This window comes from Acipenser ruthenus, chromosome 11 (genome assembly GCF_902713425.1).
Source record: "Acipenser ruthenus chromosome 11, fAciRut3.2 maternal haplotype, whole genome shotgun sequence".
Lineage (NCBI taxonomy): Eukaryota > Metazoa > Chordata > Actinopteri > Acipenseriformes > Acipenseridae > Acipenser > Acipenser ruthenus.
Window position 1 is genome coordinate 22,058,861 of NC_081199.1, and position 26,935 is coordinate 22,085,795.

The 26,935-nt window shown below is 37.6% G+C and overlaps 1 protein-coding gene across 11 annotated transcripts in view; it reads left to right on the plus strand.

Moving 5' to 3' along the window:
• Positions 1-26,935, plus strand: part of LOC117426916 (double-stranded RNA-specific editase 1) — a 192,122-nt gene that overhangs the window by 107,288 nt on the left and 57,899 nt on the right. For 8 of the 11 annotated variants that reach the window (XM_059033449.1, XM_034045133.3, XM_059033451.1 and 5 more), the window contains one exon: positions 7,585-7,623. The exons of 1 other annotated variant lie outside the window; for it this stretch is intronic. Coding sequence is in view for 2 of the 10 variants with exons in the window: in XM_059033447.1 (XP_058889430.1) it covers positions 16,735-16,834 (100 nt within the window). In the remaining 8 variants the exon portion in view is untranslated. Of the gene's footprint in view, positions 1-7,584; positions 7,624-15,971; positions 16,835-26,935 lie in introns of those variants that run through there. 2 more of the 11 variants (XM_059033447.1, XM_034045132.3) reach the window with 2 other exon arrangements.

The following is a 26,935-nucleotide window of genomic DNA, read 5'->3' on the forward strand; positions in this document are numbered from 1 at the left end:
TTTTAATTTTCTTTGTTTCTGCTTTGTAGTAATGATTTTATTTATGAATTTTTATATTGCACTCCAGTGTAAGTTCTTGGATAAATATATGTTGTATTATTATGAATTTAACATTAATTTAATATCTATATTGTTTTATATACATTTCCACAAGTGCTGCCTATGTGTGAGAGCTTGTGTGCTTGTTTCTGTGCTAATACTAACCTCCGGTCCTAACTTCCTTTGCTGGCACTGCTAACAAGACTCTATTGTTTGAGGAGTAGTTGTGTCTTATGTATTTATTTTACAAGTTAAATTAGTCACCAAGAAAACAGAACCTGATTATTGAGTGCTGGGGCAAGTCAATGCACATTACAGAACAGATAAGAAAAACTTAAACAGACACCTTAGTCTACCAAGTAATGAGAGTACTGTATGTTGAAAAAACTACATTTAAAGTTGGTTTGATTTTTCTGAGGCAGTTTTTTTCTTGTTTCTTTTAGTGAAAAGTTATATGCCATTACACTATGTAACACAATTTTTGTTCCTGGGTAGTAAATGTTATTTCCTAATTGCTTATGCCTCAAAAGTATAGAAAATGGCTATTATTCCCCACAAACTTTGCTTTTGTGACCAGGACAGTGATATTTTGAAATTTACCTATTTCCAATGAGAAAACGGGCGAATTTGTGTCTTTTCGTTCACATAGTCAGAAAAAACAACATATGAATCCAAATTAACATGTATTTATACTAAAGTAATACAAAAATGACTACAAAAGTGAGTAGTTTTTCGAGATTTACGATTATACTGTAAATCACTTTCACGAATCAGCCCCCAAATGTAGTCTCCCATCATGTTCTCGTTATACTGTCCTTGGTAGCGGCGTTCAAAGTCCAGTATATCCTGGTGGAAGCGCTCGCCTTGCTCCTCCGAGTACGCTCCCATGTTCTCCTTGAATTTATCAAGATGAGCATCAAGGATATAGACTTTGAGGGACATCCTACAGCCCATTGTGCCGTAGTTCTTCACCAGAGTCTCAACCAGCTCCACATAGTTTTTGTCCTTGTGATTGCCCAGGAAGCCCCGAACCACTGCGACAAAGCTGTTCCAAGCCGCTTTCTCCTTACTAGTGAGCTTCTTGGGGAATTCATTGCACTCCAGGATCTTCTTTATCTGTGATCCGACGAAGACACCGGCTTTGACCTTTGGCTCAGACAGCTTAGGGAAGAAGTCTTGAAGGTACTTGAAGGCTGCCAACTCCTTACCTAGAGCTCTGACAAATTGTTTCATAAGGCCCAATTTGATGTGCAGTGGTGGCATCAGCACCATCCGGGGGTCCCAGCCATACTCATCGTACTTCAAGTTGTCCAGCAAGGTCTTGATGCTGTTGTAATCCTCTTTGAGGTGCACCGAGTGAGCCAGGGGAAGAGACGGGTACTTGTTACCATTATGGAGCAGCACGGCTTTGAGGCTCCTGGATGAGCTGTCAACGAAGGACAGTATAACGAGAACATGATGGGAGACTACATTTGGGGGCTGATTCGTGAAAGTGATTTACAGTATAATCGTAAATCTCGAAAAACTACTCGCTTCTAAATCTTTTGTAGTCATTTTTGTATTACTTTAGTATAAATACATGTTAATTTGGATTCATATGTTGTTTTTTTCTGACTTTATGTGAACGAAAAGACACAAATTCGCCCGTTTTCTCATTGGAAATAGGTAAATTTCAAAATATCACTGTCCTGGTCACAAAAGCAAAGTTTGTGGGGAATAATAGCCATTTTCTATACTTTTGAGGCACAAGCAATTAGGAAATAACACTTACTACCCAGGAACCAAAAAAAAAAAAAAAAAAATTGTTACACGGTGTTATCAATGCAAATAATGGAATATGATAGAATCCAGGCTGTGTACAGGGCTTTTAACTTGATACGATTGTGCAACATTTAAAAACGATAAAACTCTTGCTGGAATACAGTATGTTAACCTTTACTGTACAGAGTTGAATATCTGTAAGTCTATTAACGAGATCACCAGATCAATAACCAGACAATTACCTGATCCCAATAAGAGGGTTTTTTTTTTTTTTTTTTTTTTTAAATGAATATTACTTTATTTTTTAACTAGTATTGTGCATTCATTTGGTGTTTTGCTGTCTACAAAGGTTCATAATTTTTACGTTTTTGAAGTAGACGACTTTTTTTGTTTGTTTTCTCCTGGCTACAGGTGTGCTTTGAACTGCTGAGGTTTAACCTTTTCATTAATGGCGTCCTCATATGGGGACAGAAAAAAAACAAACAAACTGTAGTCTTTTATATGGGAACATGCGGAAGATGCAGAAGCATGATACCCTCATATGAGGATGCCATTTTCCCCATATAAAGTAATGGACTTTATACTTGTTATATACCTTTTATACTCGTCATAAGGCGGAATACAAATAGCACGGTCGTGTAACTATGGCTTCCCACTATAGCGTTATAAAGGGTGAGTACTGTATATATATTTCATGCATGAAATGGTTAAAAAGTCACTATGGTGTGATGACTGAAACAGAAATAAGTGAATCTAAGAAGAAGGCATTGGTTAACTGCAATTTCAGACCCCACCAAGTACTGTGGGAACAAAAAAGACTTGTGAAGACTTCACATGCAGTTGATGTACAGTTAGTAAGGGATACTTTCTACAGTAGCTCTCTAGTGCCCTCTAGTGGGTCTCTTCTGAAATTCCAGAACAATCTGTGGTGGATATTTTTACATAGGCTTGTATTCAGTATGCTGTCCCAGACCACTTTTGAGAACACAGATTTCTGACATGTGTAATTGGGTTGATTTTTAGTTAGTAGTAAAGGGTTGGTGAAAGGTAAGGGATCTGCAGCATACAGAGCAAATCCCTGAACTTGATTGATGTACAGTCTTATTTATCAGCTGTCTGGAACTGTAGCTCATAGGCAGCAGGGTGAGACACAAAGAAGTAACATTGCTCGTTATTCATGACAACATATAGCTATGTACCCAGTTTTTAGTATATGCAGGTAATTATCATGCACAATTATGATGTGTCCTACAAACATGACGCAAGATGTATTGCATTAGAATTAGCCACTAGCTACTGTCACAAAGACGACTGGAGTGGGTGGCGTCAGACCAGAAAGGAATACACAGACAGACGGTGGTGATGAGAAGCTGAGTGCAAATGGTAGCACTCAGCGTTTATTAACAAAGTAAAAGGTTTAAACAGAACACAAAACAGGACACGGCACTTGTAGCCAAAATAAACCAGACAAACAAAACGCACTAACACTTAACAAACGGTGCACGGAGAGACAAACAAACACGGTGAGTACAACACTTATATTTACATTCTTATTTATTTTAACTCCTCTCTCTCTCTCTCAACTGTTCTCCACTCTCGAACACCCAACCCCGAGTGAAAGAAATGTGCATCTATATATACTGTTGTGCTGGGATTCAATTACTAATTAATTATTCACTTGAATCCCAGCACGTGAATTAATTCTGTGCAACCCCGTGCTCACATACTATACTTTAATACTCGTGCTGTACACACCCATTTATATCCCGTGTACAAACTACAATACACCAACATTTAACACACCACACGCAACATACAACATATAACACACACATGCACACAGGGGCGGGGCACATTGCCACACTACTTTACATAGGTAGTCCCAAAACTTTGAGGATCAAACTTCTGTGTATAGGATAGCCCAATCGCCTTAAGTGTTGTGTTTGCCACCGACATCAGTGTAACAAATGTACCAATGTCATGGTATGCTCCCATGGCAGAATTCAATATCATAAAAGTCACTCGGAGTGGTGCTGTGGATAGAGAACAAAAGCCCTTTAAGGGAGTCGTGTGTCCCTTTTGAAAGTGTAGCATTCTATATAATGATGGAACCCACCCTTGAGGGAAATGATGCCTATATAAAAAAGTAAATTGGAACAGATCTGAAATATCAATTATCTTAAGTACTGTAGTATTCGTGTTTGGTTTATGACTTTTAATGTGCCACTGCACTGTAGTCCAAAAGTCCTCAAAGACATTCTCGCCAAGTTCAGCTGGTACACCAGTGTAACCATTAACCTGTCCCACTGCAACACTCTGCCCCTAGGGAATGAATCAGTAGGGAATACACCAGAGAACAAATGTTCTTACATCCACTTGGGGGCAAAGTGTACCAGCCATTTTGAGGCCACAGTGTTGTATTAAACCTCTTTTATGTATATATATATATATATATATATATATATATATATATATATATATATATATATATAATATATATATATATAAAGTCCCCAGGATGTTGTGACAATAATATTAAATTAATTAAGAACATCAGAGCATTTACAAATGAGAGGAGGCCATTCGGCACATCTAAACTCGTCCGGTTCCTAGTAGCCGATTGATCTTAAAACTTTGTTAAGTTGTGCCTTAAAGGATTCAAGTGATTCTGCCCCATTCCATATCCTCGCCACTCTCTGTGTGAGGCAGTGTCTCCTTCCCTCTCTGCTTAGTCCAGTCAACTTCATTTCCAAAGGTGCCCTTTGGTCCTGGTTTCTGTACTGCGCTTAAAGTATCGGTTCAGGTTAACTATGTCTATTCCATTAATTAAATTAACGACTTCAGTCAGTTCCCCTGTTGTTTTAGGCTAATTAGATGCAGTTCTTTTAGCCTATCATCATAGCTTATTCCTGAGCCCTGGGCTTAGTGTGTTTGCTCTTTGTTGGACTTTCCAGGGTGACCTGAGATAATATAAATGATATTTCATACCCATACCAAATTGTTCTTTAAGCAGGAATGCAATAACTTGTACAGCAGGTGTCTGCTAAAGTAGCTCTTCTAGTTCAGCAGGAACTCTGCCATGGGTAAACAAAGAGGGACACTGTAAGTTTCCTGGCTTGCTAGCCCTGCCTTGCAATAACATTTTCATTGGTTGTTTTATCTCCTCTCCTACTGTGAAGTGTATTATTTTGTACTGTTTATCTGGAATGGGATTGAGGTTTTAGCGCCAACAAAACATTATTAAATCATAAAAAGTTACTTTGAAAAATGTAATTTTTTTGTGGTTGAACTTGGACCGCAAAAAATGGCAGTTTGTTAGTAAGGCAAGTCAATAACTCTGATTGAGAAAGCAGGTGCTAGTAGTAAACCAAAGCCAGTCAGCTGGAGACTCTGCCTCCATGCTGTGTGTTTATAAACTGAAATTATCCCTCAGATAGTTATTTCAGTTTGTACTTTATTAGCTTGGGAAGGTAGCAGATATTTTAACATTTAAGGTACTGGTTAACATTTTCCTTTGTATTTAGGCATTCCTGTGAGGGACTGATATATTTAGGTCATATTACTTCTGCAGTTTCAGCTGTGCTCTGAGTTATTGTGTTGGTACCCAGCTGTATTAATTGATTTTCCATTATTGGTGTTGTCCAGTAAACCCTGCATTGCTTTAACTTCTGGCCATATCTACCAAGGTCAGAACATCCAAATGAGTGAGATTTGGGAGGACTCCATGACAATGCTTTGTCATTGCCTTTTGTTTCAGGTATGAGACTGCTAAAATTGGCCCAAACAAGTACATGAGTGAGTCTCGCTCCAAATGAGTAAGACCTGACATGTCTGAGTGTCTTTATAGTTGGTACACTGCTGTATTCTATGATTCTCTCAGTACAGTTCCATTGAAGCTGATGTCCAGGAGATATTACCCATTTCACTGCCACATTTGTCTAAGTGGTGTGTAAGTTAGTCATTTGACATTAGTCTTTACTCTATTTTGCCACATCATTAACTCGCAGTGCTATAAAAAAGAAACAGTAATGATGGTCCCTGCTCTGTGGCAGGTCAGGTCATAAAGACTGTAAACCTCTACCTCCCTGTAAGGTAGACAGATGCAATTTGACTAATCACAGGTTAGTTATTTTTCTGGTAATTTACAAATCCAGATCAGCTGTTCAGTTGGCAGTGAGATTGCATTTGAATTTCAGACATAACCGCTGTGCAGCATCTAGTCTGTGCTGTGTAAGTGGTTGCGGGGAAAAGAAAACCAAGACGGAGTTGTTCTTATTTCCAACTAATGAAGGGACTTACACACAATTATAGCAGTACTGTGTTATTTCAAGTGGGCAGCAGTGTGGAGTAGTGGTTAGGGCTCTGGACTCTTGACCAGAGGGTTGTGGGTTCAGTCCCAGGTGGGGGAAACTGCTGCTGTAGCCTTGAGCAAGGTAATTTACCTAGATTGCTCCAGTAAAAAAACAACTGTATAAATGGGTAATTGTATGTAAAAAATAATGTAATTGTATGTAAAAATAATGTGATATCTTATAACAATTGTAAATCGTCCTGGATAAGGGTGTCTGCTAAGAAATAAATAATAATAATATACGTCCCCAAAGTCTTATATGTAGCTCCACTGATTCGGAATGTTTGCAGAATGGACACGTATCAAATAAACTAGCAAATGAGATGCGGAAACTATGTATTTTCATCTTTGAGGATGATCCAACCTAAAAAAATAAATATTGCATTTTTTCATCCTTCGTATTTGGTTTTTATTTGTATTTCCTGACACAACACATGCACAATCATCTACACACCGTTGAGTAGGAAAGTCAAATTCGGCCACAAATTCCATCTCCCTATCAGTTTCTGAACAATCTGATGTTGAAATACTGTCTGACATTATTTTGGACGTTCCCTGTGTACAGTCACACTGTGTTGCTGAGGAAATTTAGAACTGAAAATGTTTTTTTTTTTTTTTTTTTTTTTATTGAATGCAACATTAATCATAATATACATCAAAGTACAACATGGGAAGGAAACATGTACAGTGTGAAAAATGTCTACTACACAAAACGAAAGCAGGTACAATTTCCTTCCTTATGGAAAATTAGACGACCATGTTTGTCACACAGACTAGTGTGTTTCCACATGGAGGTAATATAGCTTATATAATGTTTCATTGGGCATGCGCCGGTACGTTTCAGAGCACATGTGAGGGTACATGCGGAAGTCATGTTTTTTGCTCGAGAACAGTGATTTTGGACATAGCATTGTGGCAATATGCAGATGTTTGGGCGCATACAGATTATTATACATACTTTCATATTTTCAAATTGCATTGCATTGCTTGTGTGGTGGGACTAGCATTACCTCATTAAAGCAGCAGTGGTCAGTCTTCTTACCCTGGGTTGGGGGGGGGGGGGGTATGGGGGGGGGGGTACAATTGACACACAGTAGATGGTCCTATTAACATTAGCTAGATAGATTACATTTACAATCAGACATGCTTCAAATTTGCGGGTCATGTGCCACAGACTAAAAAAAAAATATTTTTAAATTAAAATTTAGACTGGATATGTTACCATTGCTATTTCTGAGAAAATTGCACTATTAAAACCCCCTTTTTTTTTTTTTTTTTTACCAGTGCTGTGTTGTTCTAGTAACACTTTTTGAAGACGCTGCCTCATGCATGCAAAGTTTGAATGTCCTAATCCTAACCCTTTTGTAGTACTGCAGAAGGTTGTGTAAAGTACACTTTTCAGAACATAACTACTTTTAATTGCTTTGTTGCAGATCGCTGGATCTGAGAAGTACTTCACAGTGCTATAAGAGGTATGTAATTGCAGTTTGGCTCACTCTTACCTTGTTTGCACGAGGCACACTACTGAAATCTTCTTTATTCCCAGCTTTATTGCTTATAAACTTATGTCAGACAGAAAAATTTGACACCATAGAAGCCTAAAGTTCTGTTAGATGGTCATGTTGCCACAGTACCTCTTCACACAGAATGAGGGTATGGAATATGATACCTAGTCATGTTCCAGCTTGACAACGTTTTGAGAAAATCAGTCAGAACGGCACGAGTTTAGGTGGGCTGTAGATTTTCTAAGAACATAAGAAAATTTGCGAAAAAGTAGAGGCAATTTGGCCCATCTAAGCTTGTCCGGTTCTTAGTAGCTGATGTATTTCAAACATTTGTCAGGTTGATTCTTTAAGGATCCAAGTGATTCAGCTTCAACAGCATGACTAGGTAATCCATTCCATACCCTCACCACACTCCTTCCCTCTAACATAATTCTATCTCCACTAAATTTCCAGCTGTGTATCCTGGTCCTGATTTCTGTGCTGTGCTTAAAGTATTAGTTCGGGTTTACAATGTCAGTTCCTTTTAAGATTGTAAAGACTGCAATCCTGTCCCCACTAATTCTTTTTTGTTCCAGGCTAAATAGATTTAGTTATTTCAAGCCCTGGGATTAGTTTGGTTTATAAATGTTATTATGTATTGCCTGGACAGTAAGGCAATACTGTCAGACCACTTATTGGCTTTTGACAGGAAAGAAAATAACTGAATCTGGCCTTGTTTTATTATACCATGAAATCAAATTGAAAAATGTTGACGTTTAGGAGGGATACTTTGATCTAGTTAATTAACTATTGATTGAAAAGTAGTTTCAATGTGCATGCAGTTACTGGAATAATGGGTGTAGTAGGGACAGTCAGCTCCTGAATATGCCCACTAGGTGGCAGTATTTCACCTCATTTTTTTGTGTTCAACACAATTATATACTAATGCAAACAAGAAGTAAACGGATTGGAGAATACTTAATATGTGAAGTACTGTATGATGTGCAAGGAAATGTGTTGAGGTAAAAAGAAATTGCAAACAAATTCCCATTTTTTTCTGGTAAATACCAGGGTTAATACTGGGTACAGAAAGGCAGCTTGTCTACTTATATCAGTTATAAGTTGTTTATTGATAACCTGTATCAATAAATGACTTGTATTGCACTAAAACAAATTCATTATTTACATCACCTTATCTACAACATGTGAAATCATGCATTTTCTAGATACAACTCACATTCTTAAATTGAGGGGAGATTTGTACAAAACACAACTAATAACTTTTTTTGAGGGGTAAAAAGCAGTGAAGATAAAAGGCTTTGATATATTTTGCCCAATTATTGTGCTGTACCTTAGGAGTTGGTCCTGCTCCAGTATCAAAAACAACTCTTCATTAGAAGTGGCTGGAAAAGCCTCTTGATTACTAAGTGTTGCTGAAACTGCAAGTCTGGTGACCACCACAAGATGTCGCTATAGCACAAAGTACAGCTTTTCTGGAATAAATCTATAGCAAGTACAATAACTCTGTTTTTACAGAGAAACAAGATATGACTTGGATTTGTAGTTAAAAACTATAAAATGTGTCCTTTTAGACATCAGTATTGTAGGCATTTGTGTGGTTCAGTGCAAATTAATTTTATTGTCTTCATGTCATTCAGAATGAAAAATGATTCATGGGGTTCTATTCATAAACCTTTGACTGTTTTGAGGAATGTTTTTTAGGAATGTTTTATTAAAGCCCAATTTGATTCATTGAGTCACGTTTGTAGATCTGTTTTTGAGAGTTTGCATCAAAATTTCAGAGACCACTGTCATTTACAAAAGCAAACCTTAAACATTCTTTAAACAGTCCTTTAACAATTTTTGAATTGGGCACATAACATAGAACACATAGGAAGTCCAATGTGTCAAACAAAGCACTGTACTATACAAGTTTTTCATTGTAAATGAATGCAGCTTGGCCTTTGCAGTTACTTTGACCCAACACTAGGTGGTTCCACATTTTAATTTCCTTTATAACACATGTACCAATTCTACTATTTTACAGTTCCAGAAAAAATATTGCTTGTAATTTTACTTCAGTTGTGCCTTTTGAACAAAAGGTTGCACTCTACGAGGTCCGGTCACATTATTATTATTATTATTATTATTATTATTATTATTATTATTATTATTATTATTATTTATTTCTTAGCAGACACCCTTATCCAGGGCGACTTACAGTCGTAAACAAAAATATATTTCAAGAATCACAGTACAAGTAATAATACAATTAAGAGCAATAATTAAATACAAAATACTACAGATTAAATAACACTTGACAGATTACAGTACTCTAAAGTACAGGATTAAATGCAGTAAAATAGGGGGCAGATAAGACCAAGTAAAGCGCATTTAAGGAAGAGTGATAAGTGTCCAGAGGGAAAAAAAAGAGGAGTTCTACAGGTGCTGTCTGAAGAGGTGAGTCTTGAGGAGGTGAGGAAGGTGGTCAGGGACTGGGCAGACCTGACATCTGTAGGAAGGTCATTCCACCACTGAGGGGCGAGGGTGGAGACGGAGCGGGAGAAGATACAACCTGTAAAATGTGGTTTTATATACAGTAAGCCCCTGAGCTGTAGTAAGATATCGAGTAGTTTAATGTGTGGGGTGTTAACTGTGCTTGCAAGGGGCAAGATAGTCAGTGCATGAGTGGTTTGTGCATCAACACCTGTTGTAGCTGGTTGGGATATATTGAATCACACTGGTTTAGTGTCTTTTTTGTAATAAGAACAGCAGCTGAACTTCTTGGATGAACTTCATCAGATCCATCAGTATTTGTCAACGGTATTGCCTCATGCATGGAGTTTCCATACAGGGACAATTGTTGTGGAATGGAGCAGTTTTATTTTATTTTTTAATTAACAGAGATGCTAGTGATCCATACAGAAATTGTGCCTTTCCCTCTATGGATTGTGAGGACTGATACATGTGCAGTAATTACACTATTTTAATTACTGTATGACTTAAGTCAAAACTTTGTACTAAACTGTGGAATGTGTTTTTCAAATGTGTGGGCATCAGTAATTGGTTCCAGTAATTTGATTTTGTATTTCTGTTACATCTAGATCTGTTTTCTGTGCTAAACATGACCATAATCTTTCAAGATCCAACTGTGGTTAACTAATATTCATTACTATGCCAATAGGTTATGTAAACTGTTTGAATCTTAAATATAGAGCACATATTTTATAACTGGTTCTTGTTACTCTTAAATTTACTTTGCTACTGAAAGTTTATATTTTTATTTTAGTTGCCTCTGACTGGCAAGAGAAACTGACCACCCATAGAAAAAGCTTTTCTTTGTTTGGGATCTGTTTGGTTTGCCCAAACTGATTTAAAGTTGGCTTTCTCCCATATATAGAGACCTTGGTTCTATAAAACCCTGCAAATATTAAAGAATGAACTGATATGAGTTGTTTAAAATGAACATGTCCGGGGTGTTCTGTTACAGAGAAGGATTTGTCATGCTTTGGGCGATGTTAATTATGCTTTTAAATTAGGTTTCCGGAAACTTAGACTCTAGAGAATGTTTGTTATAAATTAGCTGTGATAAAGAACCCAAATCCCCCATTCTACTATATCTGCCATTAACAGCTCACATATTTCATGCAATTAGGTCATCGCTTGCCTTAACATGTTGCTGGTTTTTTGATACATGCTGTCATTTAATAAAGGACGGAAGTCTTTATAATCGCAAACTGTGTTTTTATTGACTAGTTTTCTACATCATTTGTTAAACCTGATTTTTGTTTGCAAATGCAGGCCTCATTTTGAAAATGAAATGTATACTTTTAGGCAATGTTGAGAGAAATGATTAAAACGCTGTATCGTTTGGAACAAATTGGAATGATTGTTGAAAACAAAAAAAATATTGTGATTGTTCAGCTTTCTGAGTTGGCAGGTCAGAGTTTAAATCTCCATTATCCATCGGCCACACAAACAAGAATTTCCTGCCCAGCCATATCAGTTCAAAAAACCCCTGGCACCATTGTTTAAATTACAGAGGTGTTTTTCTTTTGTGTGAATCGTGACTTTTTACCGCTGATATTTTTTTAATGGGACACACTGCAATGAAGATAGATTATATTGCTAAGCATACTGCATATCATTTAAAACACTATTTACAAAACATTGATATTCACAAAACAGTAAGGGGTAGCTGTACTAAGATGGGCCAGTCGCAGCGCAAACATACCGCAATTTGAATTTTTGTTACAACAATTTGCAAAGTGCACATTTTGTCGTATGTACTAAGAAAAAATATGTTAATGAAGAGAGCCGCAATATACTCATTTAAATATCATTTGCATCATCTTAGCGAGATCTCTAGCGAGAGTTGTGCAACATTTTTTCAAATAACATACATTTGCAGTTCTCAATGTATTTTAAATATAAATCACTGCGCTGAAATAACACTAATGTGTTTTGGGTAGGCTACACATTACATTATGTAAAAATATAAATCTTTACAGTAGGCCTATACAGTACAGTAGTAAAATCAAATTAATATCTAGCGCACTTGTTTGTACTTTAGCCTACTGGTAACACAAAATAAATCCCGCTGCTGCATTGCACACATTGGTGCTGTTTTGTACCATGCAAATAAAAGATTTTTTTTAAATTGAAACTAAATGATTTTATGATTTTTTTTATTTTAATTATTATTATTTTTTAACTTGGTCTACTTAGTAACCTAGACAATTAACACACAATAGAGCATGGTCCTATACAGATGCTCAGAATGAGCTGGAGGGGTTAGTGGCACATGTGTGCAGTCTATTGTTCCCAACACGCTGGGAAAACCAGAAATGTCAGAAATGTGTTTTCAAGGCTTGGAAGTACACCCTAATTGTGAAAATTTGATATTTGGGTGTTCGTCTCAAAAATACATTGAGCACAACTGACAACACACGAGAAAAAGCGGACTGGGAAATGACAGCAACAATTGCAGCTGTTTAAAACATGCTTTCAAAAGCTCTTAACAAATTGATGCAATTGTAGTACATCTCAATACAATATTTTTGCTCACTCATTTGCATCTCCACCCTGTTTTTGAGAATTTCTGCAAGAACGGCCAGAATTACATATTCATTTAAAGGCTAAAGTGCAAATAAGAACTGCGGCTGCAAAGCATTCGTTAAAATGATGCTAACAGTGTTGCGTTTGTTTAGTACATTTCATGCTACACTTCCGACTGGTTTGCAATGACTGCGACAGATGCAACACTTTAGTACATATACCCCTAAATATTTAAGATGGAAGTAACTTTGATCTATGTTTTTACATAGATTTTTATTAGAGAAATTTCAAAAAGACAAAACAACAGGTATGAAGAATGCAGTTCTCTAAACCCAGCTTACCTGTAGGAAGGGATCAGCTCTGTACTGCCTCGTATCTTCAAATAAGTTTGGGTAGCTACAGTGTATAGAAAATGTAAACATTCGTTCCATCATATATCATGAAAACCCAAGACATGCGCTGTTCATGTCGTCAGCGATGAGCGGCTGAAGGCTCTTTTTCTTTATCGCCGTGTCCGCCCATGATGTAAATACCGTATGTCACGGTCATTCAGGACCTTTCCTGAAGTTCTTCACTCCTGGTGCTTCCCAGCTGCTTGTGTTTTATTACTGTGAGGCTGCTTGCTTTGTACGGATTTTGCTGGAGTTTCTTGCAACCCCTCCCCGTATGGGTCTTGATTAGATATGTACTTAACTAGTAGACATGTATAAGTGCTTTCTTATTTCATACCCAAGGAAAACCAATTTCACCCTCAATAAGTTACAGTATGTACAGTACTGTGCAAAAGTTTTAGGCAGGTGTGAAAAAATGCTGTAAAGTAAGAATGCTTTCAAAAATAGACATGTTAATAGTTTATATTTATCAATTAACAAAATGCAAAGTGAGTGAACAGAAGAAAAATCTACATCAAATCAATATTTGGTGTGACCACCCTTTACCTTCAAAACAGCATCAATTCTTCTAGGTACACTTGCACACAGTTTTTGAAGGAACTCGGCAGGTAGGTTGGCCCAAACATCTTGGAGAACTAACCACAGTTCTTCTGTGGATTTAGGCAGCCTCAGTTGCTTCTCTCTCTTCATGTAATCCCAGACAGACTCGATGATGTTGAGATCAGGGCTCTGTGGGGGCCATACCATCACTTCCAGGACTCCTTGTTCTTCTTTACGCTGAAGATAGTTCTTAATGACTTTCGCTGTATGTTTGGGGTCGTTGTCATGCTGCAGAATAAATTTGGGGCCAATCAGATGCCTCCCTGATGGTATTGCATGATGGATAAGTATCTGCCTGTACTTCTCAGCATTGAGGAGACCATTAATTCTGACCAAATCCCCAACTCCATTTGCAGAAATGCAGCCCCAAACTTGCAAGGAACCTCCACCATGCTTCACTGTTGCCTGCAGACACTCATTCGTGTACCGCTCTCCAGCCCTTCGGCGAACAAACTGCCTTCTGCTACAGCCAAATATTTCAAATTTTGACTCATCAGTCCAGAGCACCTGCTGCCATTTTTCTGCACCCCAGTTCCTGTGTTTTCGTGCATAGTTGAGTCGCTTGGCCTTGCTTCCATGTCGGAGGTATGGCTTTTTGGCCGCAAGTCTTCCATGAAGGCCACTTCTGATCAGACTTCTCCGGACAGTAGATGGGTGTACCAGGGTCCCACTGTTTTCTGCCAATTCTGAGCTGATGGCACTGCTGGACATCTTCCGATTGTGAAGGGAAGTAAGCATGATGTGTCTTTCATCTGCTGCAGTAAGTTTCCTTGGCCAACCACTGCGTCTACGGTCCTCAGCGTTGCCCGTTTCTTTGTGCTTCAAAAGAGCTTGGACAGCACATCTGGAAACCCCTGTCTGCCTTGAAATTTCTGCCTGGGAGAGACCTTGCTGATGCAGTATAACTACCTTGTGTCTTGTTGCTGTGCTCATTCTTGCCATGGTGTATGACTTTTGACAGTAAACTGTCTTCAGCAACCTCACCTTGTTAGCTGAGTTTGGCTGTTCCTCACCCAGTTTTATTCCTCCTACACAGCTGTTTCTGTTTCAGTTAATGATTGTGTTTCAACCTACATATTGAATTGATGATCATTAGCACCTGTTTGGTATAATTGTTTAATCATACACCTGACTATATGCCTACAAAATCCCTGACTTTGTGCAAGTGTACCTAGAAGAATTGATGCTGTTTTGAAGGCAAAGGGTGGTCACACCAAATATGGATTTGATTTAGATTTTTCTTCTGTTCACTCACTTTGCATTTAGTTAATTGATAAATAAATTGATAAATCTATTAACATGTCTATTTTTGAAAGCATTCTTACTTTACAGCATTTTTTCACACCTGCCTAAAACTTTTGCACAGTACTCTAGGTGCATATGTACTATACATACATATATAAATAATAAGTTAGGTAACTTCTCTTTACAGTAAAATATTATTGTGCGGTACTGTGCCATGGTAGACTGTGCCAGATGCTTATGTTAGGGATGATTTGCCATGTGGATCCACCTATTACCACTGTTGGGGAAGTTATTTTAAAAAGTAACCTATTAGTTACAAGACTGTAACTAGTGTTTTAACGTAAATGCATGAACTGCCCACTAAATACATTTAGCACACAAACGGAACCATTTGTCCTCAGATTTTACAGTTTTTCTTTTTAGTACGTCTATAGACTGCTTGTCATAGTAAATCTTGCAGAGACCAGTTCACTCATTTTTTTCTCTACCCCGACATGCTGTGAAAAATATGTTTGGCATAAAAAAATGCCTAGATATATTGACGTGTCTTGCCATTACGGTTTTTGCTACTGAATCATATATACTGTACTTACCAGTGTGAAAAAAACAAATGGTTTAATTTCATGTTCTGCAATGGAATATTCTGATGTGAAAAGGAAGATTGGTGGGATGCTGTTTCCATCTTAACGCAATACTCCTGGAGTCTGCTTTTCCCATTACTGCAAGGAATAAGTTCCTTTAAAAAATGAGAGCATGTTTTGCTCTGAAGTCAGATCTGTCATCAGTGTTTTCCTCCGCTTGTGTCTGAACCAGTATTCACAGGAAAAAGATTTAGAACAAAGCCCACAAGAGAGGTAGAGACAACAAAATGAATTGGAACCACCCTGTGGGAAGGGATCATTCAGTTCTGTTTTATGTAATAGGTTACAGCAGTCAGATTTTAATAGGCAGACACTGATAGAATTAAAGACATTTAGGGGGACTGTTCTGCACTGTTTCTATAGTCGTCTCTCTTCCTGTCTGAATGCATATAAAGATTTCTACTGTGTTAAACTGATGCAAAGTCAACAGCTTTGGGATCTGGATGACATTTTCAGTCTGCTGTGTGCACGTTTCGAGAGGATAATTAACTCTAGGATTAAACATTGTTAAGGTTCAAGGAGATGACTGTTGTCATAAAGGAGTGTTACTGTGAGCTTGCATTTGACTGATTTTGTTCTTAGCCAGCTTGCAAAGTGAAATACAAGCAAAGTTGGTTTCGGACCTGCATAAAAGAGTGTCTATTAGGGGGTGGAGAGAAAAGGTTTCCCAGAAGGAGATGGATGTTTGCTGAATATCTGAAGGAATGTTCCGAGTGCCTTGGGTTTAATGGATTTTTGTTGTTTGTGGCAGATCAAGCACAGGTGAACTGTGTGCAGTCTCTCATTGGTTGCAGGGAAGGCGTCGTGTCAAGGTGTAATATGCCGAATTAAGGAGCTCCTTGCTTCAGCAAATTGCTGGACGCCATATAGGGTTAACTGTCACAGGCGGCTCTCTTCACAGATGGCAGGCATGAAATGAAATACTAATACACTGAATGAATGCATCAGATAGCAGCATCGCCCTCCTTTTAACTAGGTCCCTGCTCTCTTCTGAAGTTGTCAGTCCGAGCTGGGGAATGCTGAGCATGCTGCCTCCTCCTTGCCTCTGTGAGCCAGCTGCTGGTAATGGGCAGTGTAGAGAGAGGGAGTGTTAGTGTGCCGGTGTGAGTTAGCACAGTGCTGATTCCAAGCCAGCAGTGATACACACAGCTAAGGGGGACTGAATGGCTCTCTGCCTGGACGGAGCTACCAACATGGGGGCCTTCTACTGCCTGATCAGGCGGCGGTTCAAGCGGAGACGCAAGAAGCGGTCCGAGCGCAAAGGTACCCCTTTATTCAGTGGTGCCTCTGTTTGTAATTAATCTCAGTACTGAAGTAAAATAATGGTTAACAAAGTGACTTTAAGTGCAGTTTATTTTTTAACAAATGTGCAGATTAATTTTATCAAATGTCCTTTTAGTCAACCTGCATCTCTTTTTATAAATGTGTATTTTTTTTAAGGGTTTTCTTAATTTGTGTAACTCAAGACCAATGTGATCTGCTGTCTCCTAGTGTTCTTATTTTGTCAGATGACTATTTTCATATAAATATGATTAGAATTGTATTGGGTATTATTATTGCATTAGTAAAAAAGAATGTAGCTAGTTGTAGCTCTTCCTATTTAGACCTATTGGTGTGACTGCCTGTAAATTTGTTCCCCATATTAAAACCCCTTTAATACCCTTAACTAGTATATGGGTGAATATGAGATATCATAGAGCAGTAGTTTTATTTCCCCTCACACTCTCCTGTATCTCCTGTAATATGTTAAGTTAAATTGGCTGAAATTTTATTTTGTGATACATTATTTTTATGCTTTTTTTTCAGTTAAACAAAACTAACGCCATTATATCATTTTTTTTCCCCCTAAAACTGGTATGAACATTTAGAAATGCAGAGTGAGAGCATCTTGTTTAACAAAGAAGTGCAAGAGTGGACAGCCATGTAACAAGGGGTGTACAGTAACTATACACTAATGTCACGATACAGTACGCTGACCGGACTTGTGTGATGCATAATAAGATCAAATTTATCATTTAATCAACTAGTTTATTAAAAGAAAAGTGTGAATGAGATAGGGAGAGTATGTATTCATACAAACTATAAAACACACTTATTCTTCAAACAAGAATTATTTGGTGAGCTACAATACAATGAGCTACTGTATGCTGTGCTATTGGTACTATATCCCAAGCTGTACGATATATCATGTCTACAGGTACGGTACCAGTGATAATGTGTTAAGGCATAATAATGTTAGAATATTATTCCCACGTCACACTTATTTACACACAGTCAATAAAAGAACATGAAGACGACAAGCAGCCACAGTCTAATTGACACAGATGTCAAGTACCACTCTTAGTTACTGTTTACGGTACTGCATCTTTTATTAGGGCTGCTGTACTTATTATTGTAGGAAGAATGTTCAGTGTTAAACTTGAATAGTGTAATATATAACAACCAGAGGAATGAATGATGTGAATGGAATAAAATTGTATTTTTTATAGTTGAATAAACTGTTACATAAATGGACGCATTTCAGTGGTTAGAGGGTACCCCCAAACCATAAGCTGTGTTTCCACACTATCAGGTGCATGTGCAGGTTAGTTTTTATTGAGTATGGAGCTCGTGAGCCAATTATGAACAGCAATCGTATCCACTGAAAGTAAGAAGTACATTTATTAACTAATTAGAAAGCAGTGTAGATCATTTTTATTTGTATTTTTTATAATTAGTATTATACAACAAGCATTTGGTGATCTTGAGTGAATATTTGTATTGCTCGTTCTCATTTTGGAATTTATCTTGCGTTCAGTCAAATCCAACAACAGAATGACCGGGCTGATCCCACTGTTCCAGAATACACCCCGTTGCTAAGCAGTTGCAGAGCTTGATCAAATGAAAGTAATTCTCTATCTGCTGTTAAATAAATACATTTAAAAAACCACTGCTGTGGTTCTTTCACTCATGAGGATAGCTGTACAAAAAACAGGTTGACGGCTTTGGGGGCTCGTGGGTTATTCGGCTGTCCTGCATTGCTCCATGAATGATCATGGTGTATCCTCTATAAATACATAACATACAATCTAAACACGATTTAAAGAAGTTTGAAGTGTTACAGAACACCCTGCAAAGTTTACAAGAAGTGCATTGCATTACCTTTGCTGTGTCCTGTGTTGTCTGTATCGCAGCATTATATTTATATTGTGACAGTTGACATAAATCAACAGGGCAACACATTTCTCAACATTTTCTCGTGAGTGTTCGCTAAGAGAAAAACAAAAAGTCTTCTAAGGACTGCAGTGCATCCAGATCACTGCAATGTATAAAATGAAAAAAAAATTCTCTCCTGGTGAACGTTCCTGAGTAAAAGCTGATAAACGACGTAATCGCTAGTTTTTTTTTTTTTTTTTACTATGATGTGTGAATATAGAAATATAAAATATCGGAAAAATACTGTTATATGGACAACACAGAACACAGCAACGGTAAAGTAGCGTGTTTCTCGTGAGCACTGCAGTGGATTTTGTAACGCTAAGATCTTCACGTCTTGAATGTCTTTTTTTCTTCACTCAACAATGACGTTCAGAACAGGGTTCATGGCAGTGGAAACACCACTTTAGTTTAATTTCTCATCTCATGTTGTGGAGAAATTGTTCTCTTTCTGGGCTAACGTTGACATAATTTAAAATAAATAAATCTGACGATACTCCTTCGCTTTGACCTATGACCTTACACGACTGTCATATCATGTGACATTCTGGTTTCTAAAGAGCAGGTGGGGCTAGCAGAGTTTAAAAGTCACATTCTCATTGATTTGAATGGAATGAGGAAGTAGATGAACATGCATGCAACTACCTATAAGAGGGATTATCCAAACAACCTTGAAGGCAGATATAAAGTATTATAACTCAATACTGGAGTAACAGAACCACTTGGAGTGAACCAAAAATGCATGCACAGATTTAAAATGTACAGTAACTTTTAAATGTAACTCTGTGACATGTACACTGGGAACTGCATTCATATCCGATTTTTTTTGTTAGATACTGGGTTCAATTCAGGTACTTTTTCAAGCAGAAAACATAATCCCTCCTATTAGGCTTTCTACTTGGAGAGCTTAAGCTATACAGGTCTGCTACTAATGGGAATTGATCATCATTGTGTCTTTGCATGTTTAAAATGTGTGTGTGTTACAAACTTGAAAAACCTAAAAGGTCTTGTTTCCATAAATAAATGAATAAACAATGAACATAAAAAACTAAAAGCTTTAAGAAATGACATGTGAAACTGATTAGTCAAAAATTTAAGTTATTTTTTTATTTTTAGTTTTTTTTGTTATTTTCCTTCTTAGTGTTATAGAACACCCTGCAGTGTTTACAAGACACACATTATGTTAACATTTGCTGTGTCCCGTGTTAACAGTGATATTTTTAAACATGTATCAGACTCTTTGTAAATGTTAAATCAACTGGCCAATACATGAACATTTACTCTGGAGTGATCCCCAGGAGAAATACAAATGTCTTCTAAGGATTGCAGTGTATTCCAGATCATGTTCCCTCCTGCAACAGGGTGGCATGTGGGTATCCAATTCACAGTTAGTGTACTTGATTAAAAGGTGAATGTCTCTAAATTATACAATCCCCATTAATATTATTGCAAAAATAACTGTTCAAATTATTGCAGTTAAAAATATATATATATATATATATATATATATATATATATATATATATATATATATATATATATATATATAAGAATGAGGTGGGTTTGATTTTCTCAGTAATTGAACTTTATTGCTGCATGGGGTACTGTGGCAATGTGCCCCGCCCCTGTGTGCAATTGTGTGTTATGTGTTGTATGTTGCGTGTGTAAATGTTGGTGTATAGTCATTGGTACACGGGATATAAACGGGTCTGTGTTTCACGTGTATTTAAAAAGTGTATATTTGTATTTAGGCACGGGATTGCACATCACGCACGTGCATTTAAAATATAATGTGTGGCACGGGGTTGCACGTAATGAATTCACGTGCTGGGATTCAAGTGAATAATTAATTAGTAATTGAATCCCAGCACAACAGTATATATAGATGCACGTTTAGTCACTCGTGGTTAGGTGTTCAGAGAGTGGAGAACGGGTGAGAGAGAAGGAGAGTTAAAATCGTAATCGTAAATATAATAAGTGTTTTCACTCACCGTGTTTGTTTGTGTCCTGCACCGTCTGTTTAGTGTTTAGTCCGTTTTGTTTATATGTTTCTTTTGGCTACCAGTGCCGTGTCCTGTTTTTGTACTGTTAAACCTTTTTATTTGTTAATAAACGCTGAGTGCAGCCATTGCACTCAGCTCATCATCACCACCGTCTCTGTCTGTGTATTCCTGTCTGGTCTGACGCCACCCACTCTGGCCGTCTTTGTGACAGGTACATATATTTATTGGGAACCAGGGATGTTGCATTAGTCTTGTTGAATTGCAGTTTTTTGCTTTTTATTTGTATGCATTTCTTTTTAGAGTTGTAGTGAAGTTCTGCACTGCTATTCTCCAGTGTTTACACATCTCAGAAGGCACATCATTATTAGTGTCTACAATCGTGTAATCTCCCCGTACTTTGAGGACCATTAAACTGATGCAGGCAATTAATTATAGCCCTAATTGATATTCACCTCACAGATCCCTCTGATTTAGTCAAAGAGGATGAGATAGTTGACCTGCTTGTCCTGGTCTCTACCATCACGGTGAGTGATTTTAAAGTGGTGTTTTTTGGCAACATCAAAAACATGTTAAAGTGACTTTCATTTACCTTCTGTTGCAGAACTGGTGTGTTGATCATTCCAATCTACACTACAAGTGTCTATTCACGTCATTCACCTGGTGTGTTGATCTCATATTCCAGTCTGCACAACAAGTGTCCATTCAGATGACGTTTCAAGGCAGCAGTGTGGAGTAGTGGTTAGGGCTCTGGACTCTTGACCGGTGGGTCGTGGGTTCAATCCCCGGTGGGGACACTGCTGCTGTACCCTTGAGCAAGGTACTTTACCTAGATTGCTCCAGTAAAAACCCAACTGTATAAATGGGTAATAGTATGTAAACATAATGTAATATCTTGTAACAATTGTAAGTCGCCCTGGATAAGGGCGTCTGCTAAGAAATAAATAATAATAATACAGAACTTTAGAAATACTAAAAGAAACCTTAATAAATTGAATGATAAACTTTTCAACAAGAAATCTTTCTCGATGTCTATAGTGTTGTAATTATTATTATTTTTTAACTTTGAAGACATTGAGAGAGAATTCTAGTCAAAGCATTTGGCATTGAATGTAGTATTTCTAAATTCAGCACTATTGAGTGTTTAATTGTGATGGACAAGTACAGAACTGAGAACACAACAGTAATTGTAAAGTCATCAAGTACTGTTTTGTAATGGATGTGCGGAAGTTTGTCTGGTTGAAAGCTTGGGACTTGACAGTGTGAACTAATATAGATCAATGAACATAATGTGCAAGCTGACATTGGTGTGATATGCAAACACCATTTCCAGTTAAGCATTCTTTTGAGGGGGCTTGTGTAAGTTATCACACCTACTACATTACACAATGTGTCCAGTAGAAATTAACTTTTCACATTTAAAATGAAAACCGAGGTAGCACTCTATGATTGTCATTCTTGACCCTGTCCTTTTTTTTTTGTTTTGAAAAGGGTTTACAACTAACTTAAGTGCCGTGCCAGTAGGTGTCATTTTATGGTAATTAAGGACGGGCTATGGTAATATTTCATTTAACACGCAGCAGAAGCACATATCAATAATTAAATGTGCATTGCATTAAGAAGGGTTTTACAACGACTGTCAGATTTTACAATATTACAGAAACGTTCCAATTTTATTGACCTAATCGTGGCCATGTGGGTTTACAATAGATGTGGTCATCTCTGGTTTTTTTTTTGTATCTTCAAGGATGGTTAAATGTATTTTGTTAAATATTTCTATTAAGATTAGCACAAAAGAGATCCCTTAATGTGCTGTGTTAAAGTTGTGCCAACACTCTACCGCTACTACTAATTCAATTAAGTTTATTTTTTTACTACGTAAGTTGCTTTGCTTTTTGGTTACTCGGCATTGCGACCTATCAGAATCGCTCCACTGTAACATGAACTTCAGAAAAAAAGTGTGTGGTAAAAGATATAAGATTCATAACTTAAAATCAATTAATTTTCAAAGAAAGGCTATAACGGCTATATTTATTATAAGAGAATTATTTTGTATTAAAATATTCCAAATTCTAGAAAAATAATGTGCCATTCTGGGTGTCAAAAGTCGTTGTAAACGTAGCCAGTGATAAATGGCTGGTGTCACAGACCTCAATTATCACAAATCTTGTACTTACTGATGTTATTTTAGGTAAAGCAGTGCAAGGTTAGTGCTAATCAGACTGAAACCAGCAGAAAGTCTTCTTCACATTTCCATTTTACAGTATGTTTGCAAACCATTCCGTCTGATATGACATGCCTCTTAAATTATGCCTCTGGAGATGCTTTGTTTTTGTTAACAAAACCTCCCACTTTTAGTAACTGGAATGATCTAAACTAGACCTTGACATAGTTCTGCATGACACAAATGAAAGTATCAGATGCGAACCACAGAACAGGATATCCACACTTACCCACCATGTGTTGCTTGTCTAGCGCAGTTAAAAAATATCACAAAGAGAATACAAATACCATCCACGCGTCATTTTCATAAGAAAATTGAAAGAAGTTATTTACAAGCCGCTAATCAAGATCATCCACAAAAAGGGAGACAAAACCGAACCAGGTAACTACAGACCAATAAGCCTGACTTCTATTATATGTAAACTTATGGAAACTATAATAAGATCCAAAATGGAAAATTACCTATGTGGTAACAGTATCCTGGGAGACAGTCAACATGGTTTTAGGAAAGGGAGATTGTGTCTAATTAACCTGCTTGACTTTTTTGAGGATGCAACATCGACAATGGATAACTGCAAAATATATGACATGGTTTATTTAGATTTCCAGAAAGCTTTTGACAAAGTCCCGCATAAAGGATTAATTCTCAAACTGAACGCAGCATTCAAGGAAATGCATGCACATGAATTAGGGAGTGGTTAACGTGTAGAAAACAAAGTACTGATTAGAGGAGAAACCTCAAAATGGAGCGAGGAAACCGGTGGAGTACCACAGGGATCAGTATTAGGTCCTCTGCTATTCCTAATCTACATTAATGACTTAGATTCTGGTATAGTAAGCAAACTTGTTACATTTGCAGTTGACACAAAAATAGGAGGAGTGGCACACACTGTTGCAGCGGCAAAGGTCATTCAAAATGATCTAGCCAGCATTCAGAACTGGGCAGACACATGGCAAATGACATTTAATAAAGAAAAGTGTAAGGTACTGCACGCAGGCAATAAAAATGTGCATTATAAATATCATATGGGAGATACTGAAATTGAAGAAGGAATCTATGAAAAAGACCTAGGAGTTTATGTTGACTCAGAAATGTCTTCATCTAGACAATGTGGGGAAGCTATAAAAAAGGCCAACAAGATGCTTGGATATATATGAAAAGTGTTGAATTTAAATCAAGGGAAGTAATGTTAAAACTTTACAATGCATTGGTAAGACCTCATCTAGAATATTGTGTTCAGTTGTGGTCACCTCGCTACAAAAAGGATATTGCTGCTCTAGAAAGAGTGCAAAGGAGAGCAACCAGAATTATTCCGGGTTTAAAAGGCATGTCATATGCAGACAGGCTTAAAGAATTGAATCTATTCGTCTTGAACAAAGAAGATTCAAGCATTCAAAATTCTAAAAGGTATAGACAATGTCGACCCAAGGGACTTTTTCGACCTGAAAAAAGAAACTAGGACCAGGGGTCACAAATGGAGATTAGATAAAGGGGCATTCAGAACAGGAAACAGGAGGCACTTTTTTACACAGAGAATTGTGAGGGTCTGGAACCAACTCCCCTGTAATGTTGTTGAAGCTGACACCCTGGGATCCTTCAAGAAGCTGCTTGATGAGATTCTGGGATTAATAAGCTACTAACAACCAAACGAGCAAGATGGGCCGAATGGCCTCCTCTCGTTTGTAAACTTTCTTATGTTCTTATGTTCTCAAGGGTTTTTAATACAAAGTATGAATCTAAATGATAGAATTTTGATTCTTTATTTATACAGTGAGAGAAATGATGTGTTACAAAACAAATCACATCCAAATCACAAGGACAAAGGTACCCTGCAAAGTATTTGCTGTGTCCTCTGCTTATTTAGTTCAAATAGCAATGGTCTGTTTCACCCGCAGGGTTTCTGCTGATCGTTGCGGGCGATACGGCTATCTTGCTGCTATCAGGTGCTGCCTGAAATTCTGCTGATAAACACCCACAGATCTGCAGCCAAACGGAGATCTTTCCTAGAGCGCTGCTATCTCACTGTGACCTTTCACACAAAACGTATCTGTGCCTGTCTGTGCCAATAACTCAAAGCTGTCTGTCAATATTACTGCAAAAGTTGGTAATCCTAAATCTTCAGGGTGTGAAATTAAAAAAAAATTGCATGGTTTAAATGTTGCCAAGAACTTTATTTTTCCTGCTGATATTGACATGCTTGCCTGGCAGTGAATTTAATATGATCTGATAGTCATCTGTTTATAAACAGCATAGGCAGTGGTGTGAAGAAAATTAGGCCAGTCAGAGTGGAAACGAGACTTTTCTCTGGCTGGTGAACACTACTGTAAGTGTGTTGATTTAAACAGTAGGGTTATTAAAATTTTAACACCATTACAAATTCACACACATACACTTTTTATTATTATTACCAAAGACTGTAAGGTTTCAACATGAAAGGGAAAATAAAAGGAGGAGGTGTTTATCCCACTTGGACCTATTTGCAATAATGTATCCTATAGCATCTCCATGGGGAAAACGGTTGAAAGCTCTTTTGAGAATGCTAATCATTGGGAATGGATAAGAATGGCTTCAGATTTAAACTACAGAATATATTCAATTACATTCCGGTTATTAACACATGGTGTGGTCGATTTGATTAAATTAGAAGCGTTTTTTCCCCATTTCACCCTTCTCTTTGCTATAATAAATGAAAAGTGCACATGGCTTGGTTACCTCCTTCTCCCTCAATCTGTTTTACTGGCAGCACACCCTTGGTGTCATTAGCCTGCAGCTGATTGGGAAAGAAATGCACAACAGGGATCTAGTGTTCAGAAGCAATTTGTCTCCTGTAATTTTCTGATCTTGAGCACTGGGAGTGTTGCCATTTTCAGGACACAACCAATAAATGGATTTCATCCTACTGGGTGTTTGCCAGACTTGCCGCACCGGGACTTGGCTTGTTGTATGTAGGTCCTGTATTCCTGCTGCAAAATTTTGAGTTAAGGACGTGTTGAAAAGGGTTGATCTTTGAAAACTATAAAATAGACCAAACCTTTTAAATCTTTTCATAGTAAGTTGCAGGGAGCATATCGTCACAGAGCATATAAATAAATGATATATATGTGGCACTATATTGTCTAGGGGTATAGATATACTAATGCCATGTGCGACAAGGCGAGAGCCCTGCCAGTGTGTTTGTTGGGGATGCACTGTATGTGTGGTAATATTTGTAGTGCACGACAGAGGTGTCATGGCCGTAGGGCTAAAAGACTACAGGTCCCAGAAGCCTTCAGGGCTAAATGGGATTCACCCGGGTGCACTTGGGGATAGTTTAAGTTAATTATTGTTTAAGTGTTTGTAATTAATGTAATGTCTTGTGTATAAAATCCTGTCATTGTCTGTTTGGTGGGTTGAAGTAGGAGTCAGTGTGAAGTCTGTGTGTCTGTCTGTCTGTGTGTCAGTAACTGGTGGTTTGAGAACTGTGAGTACTGTGTGCGTGATTAAACAACTGTGTGCTGTGTGGTTTACAACTGTGTGTAAAAAAGATGTTTTGAAATGGGTAAATCGCTTTCCAGTCCCGTAATAATTAGTTTGGGTGGAAAAGTGTTGCTATTTCTCCACCTGGGAGCTAGGCTTTTGTTTTCTGTTTTTGTTTTGTTTTATTCTGTGTGAATAAAAGTGCACAAAAGTGTGTAAAAGTGCAGGTCTTGTGTCTGGGTCTGCTGTGTAAAGGGTGCAAAAGAGCCGAAGCAGAGAGAGGCTCCGTTACACATGAGACGTATCGTGATATGAAATGTGTCACAATACATCTGATTGTCCGGATGAGCTGCTTGTATGTATGATGCATAATAACATCAAAAGATGAACCTGCATACAACAAACCAAATACTTCACACGGGCCCGGTGTCAGGAAATACACAAAGAGAGACACCAGCTTTTCTGTGTTGGGGCTTGTTTACATACACT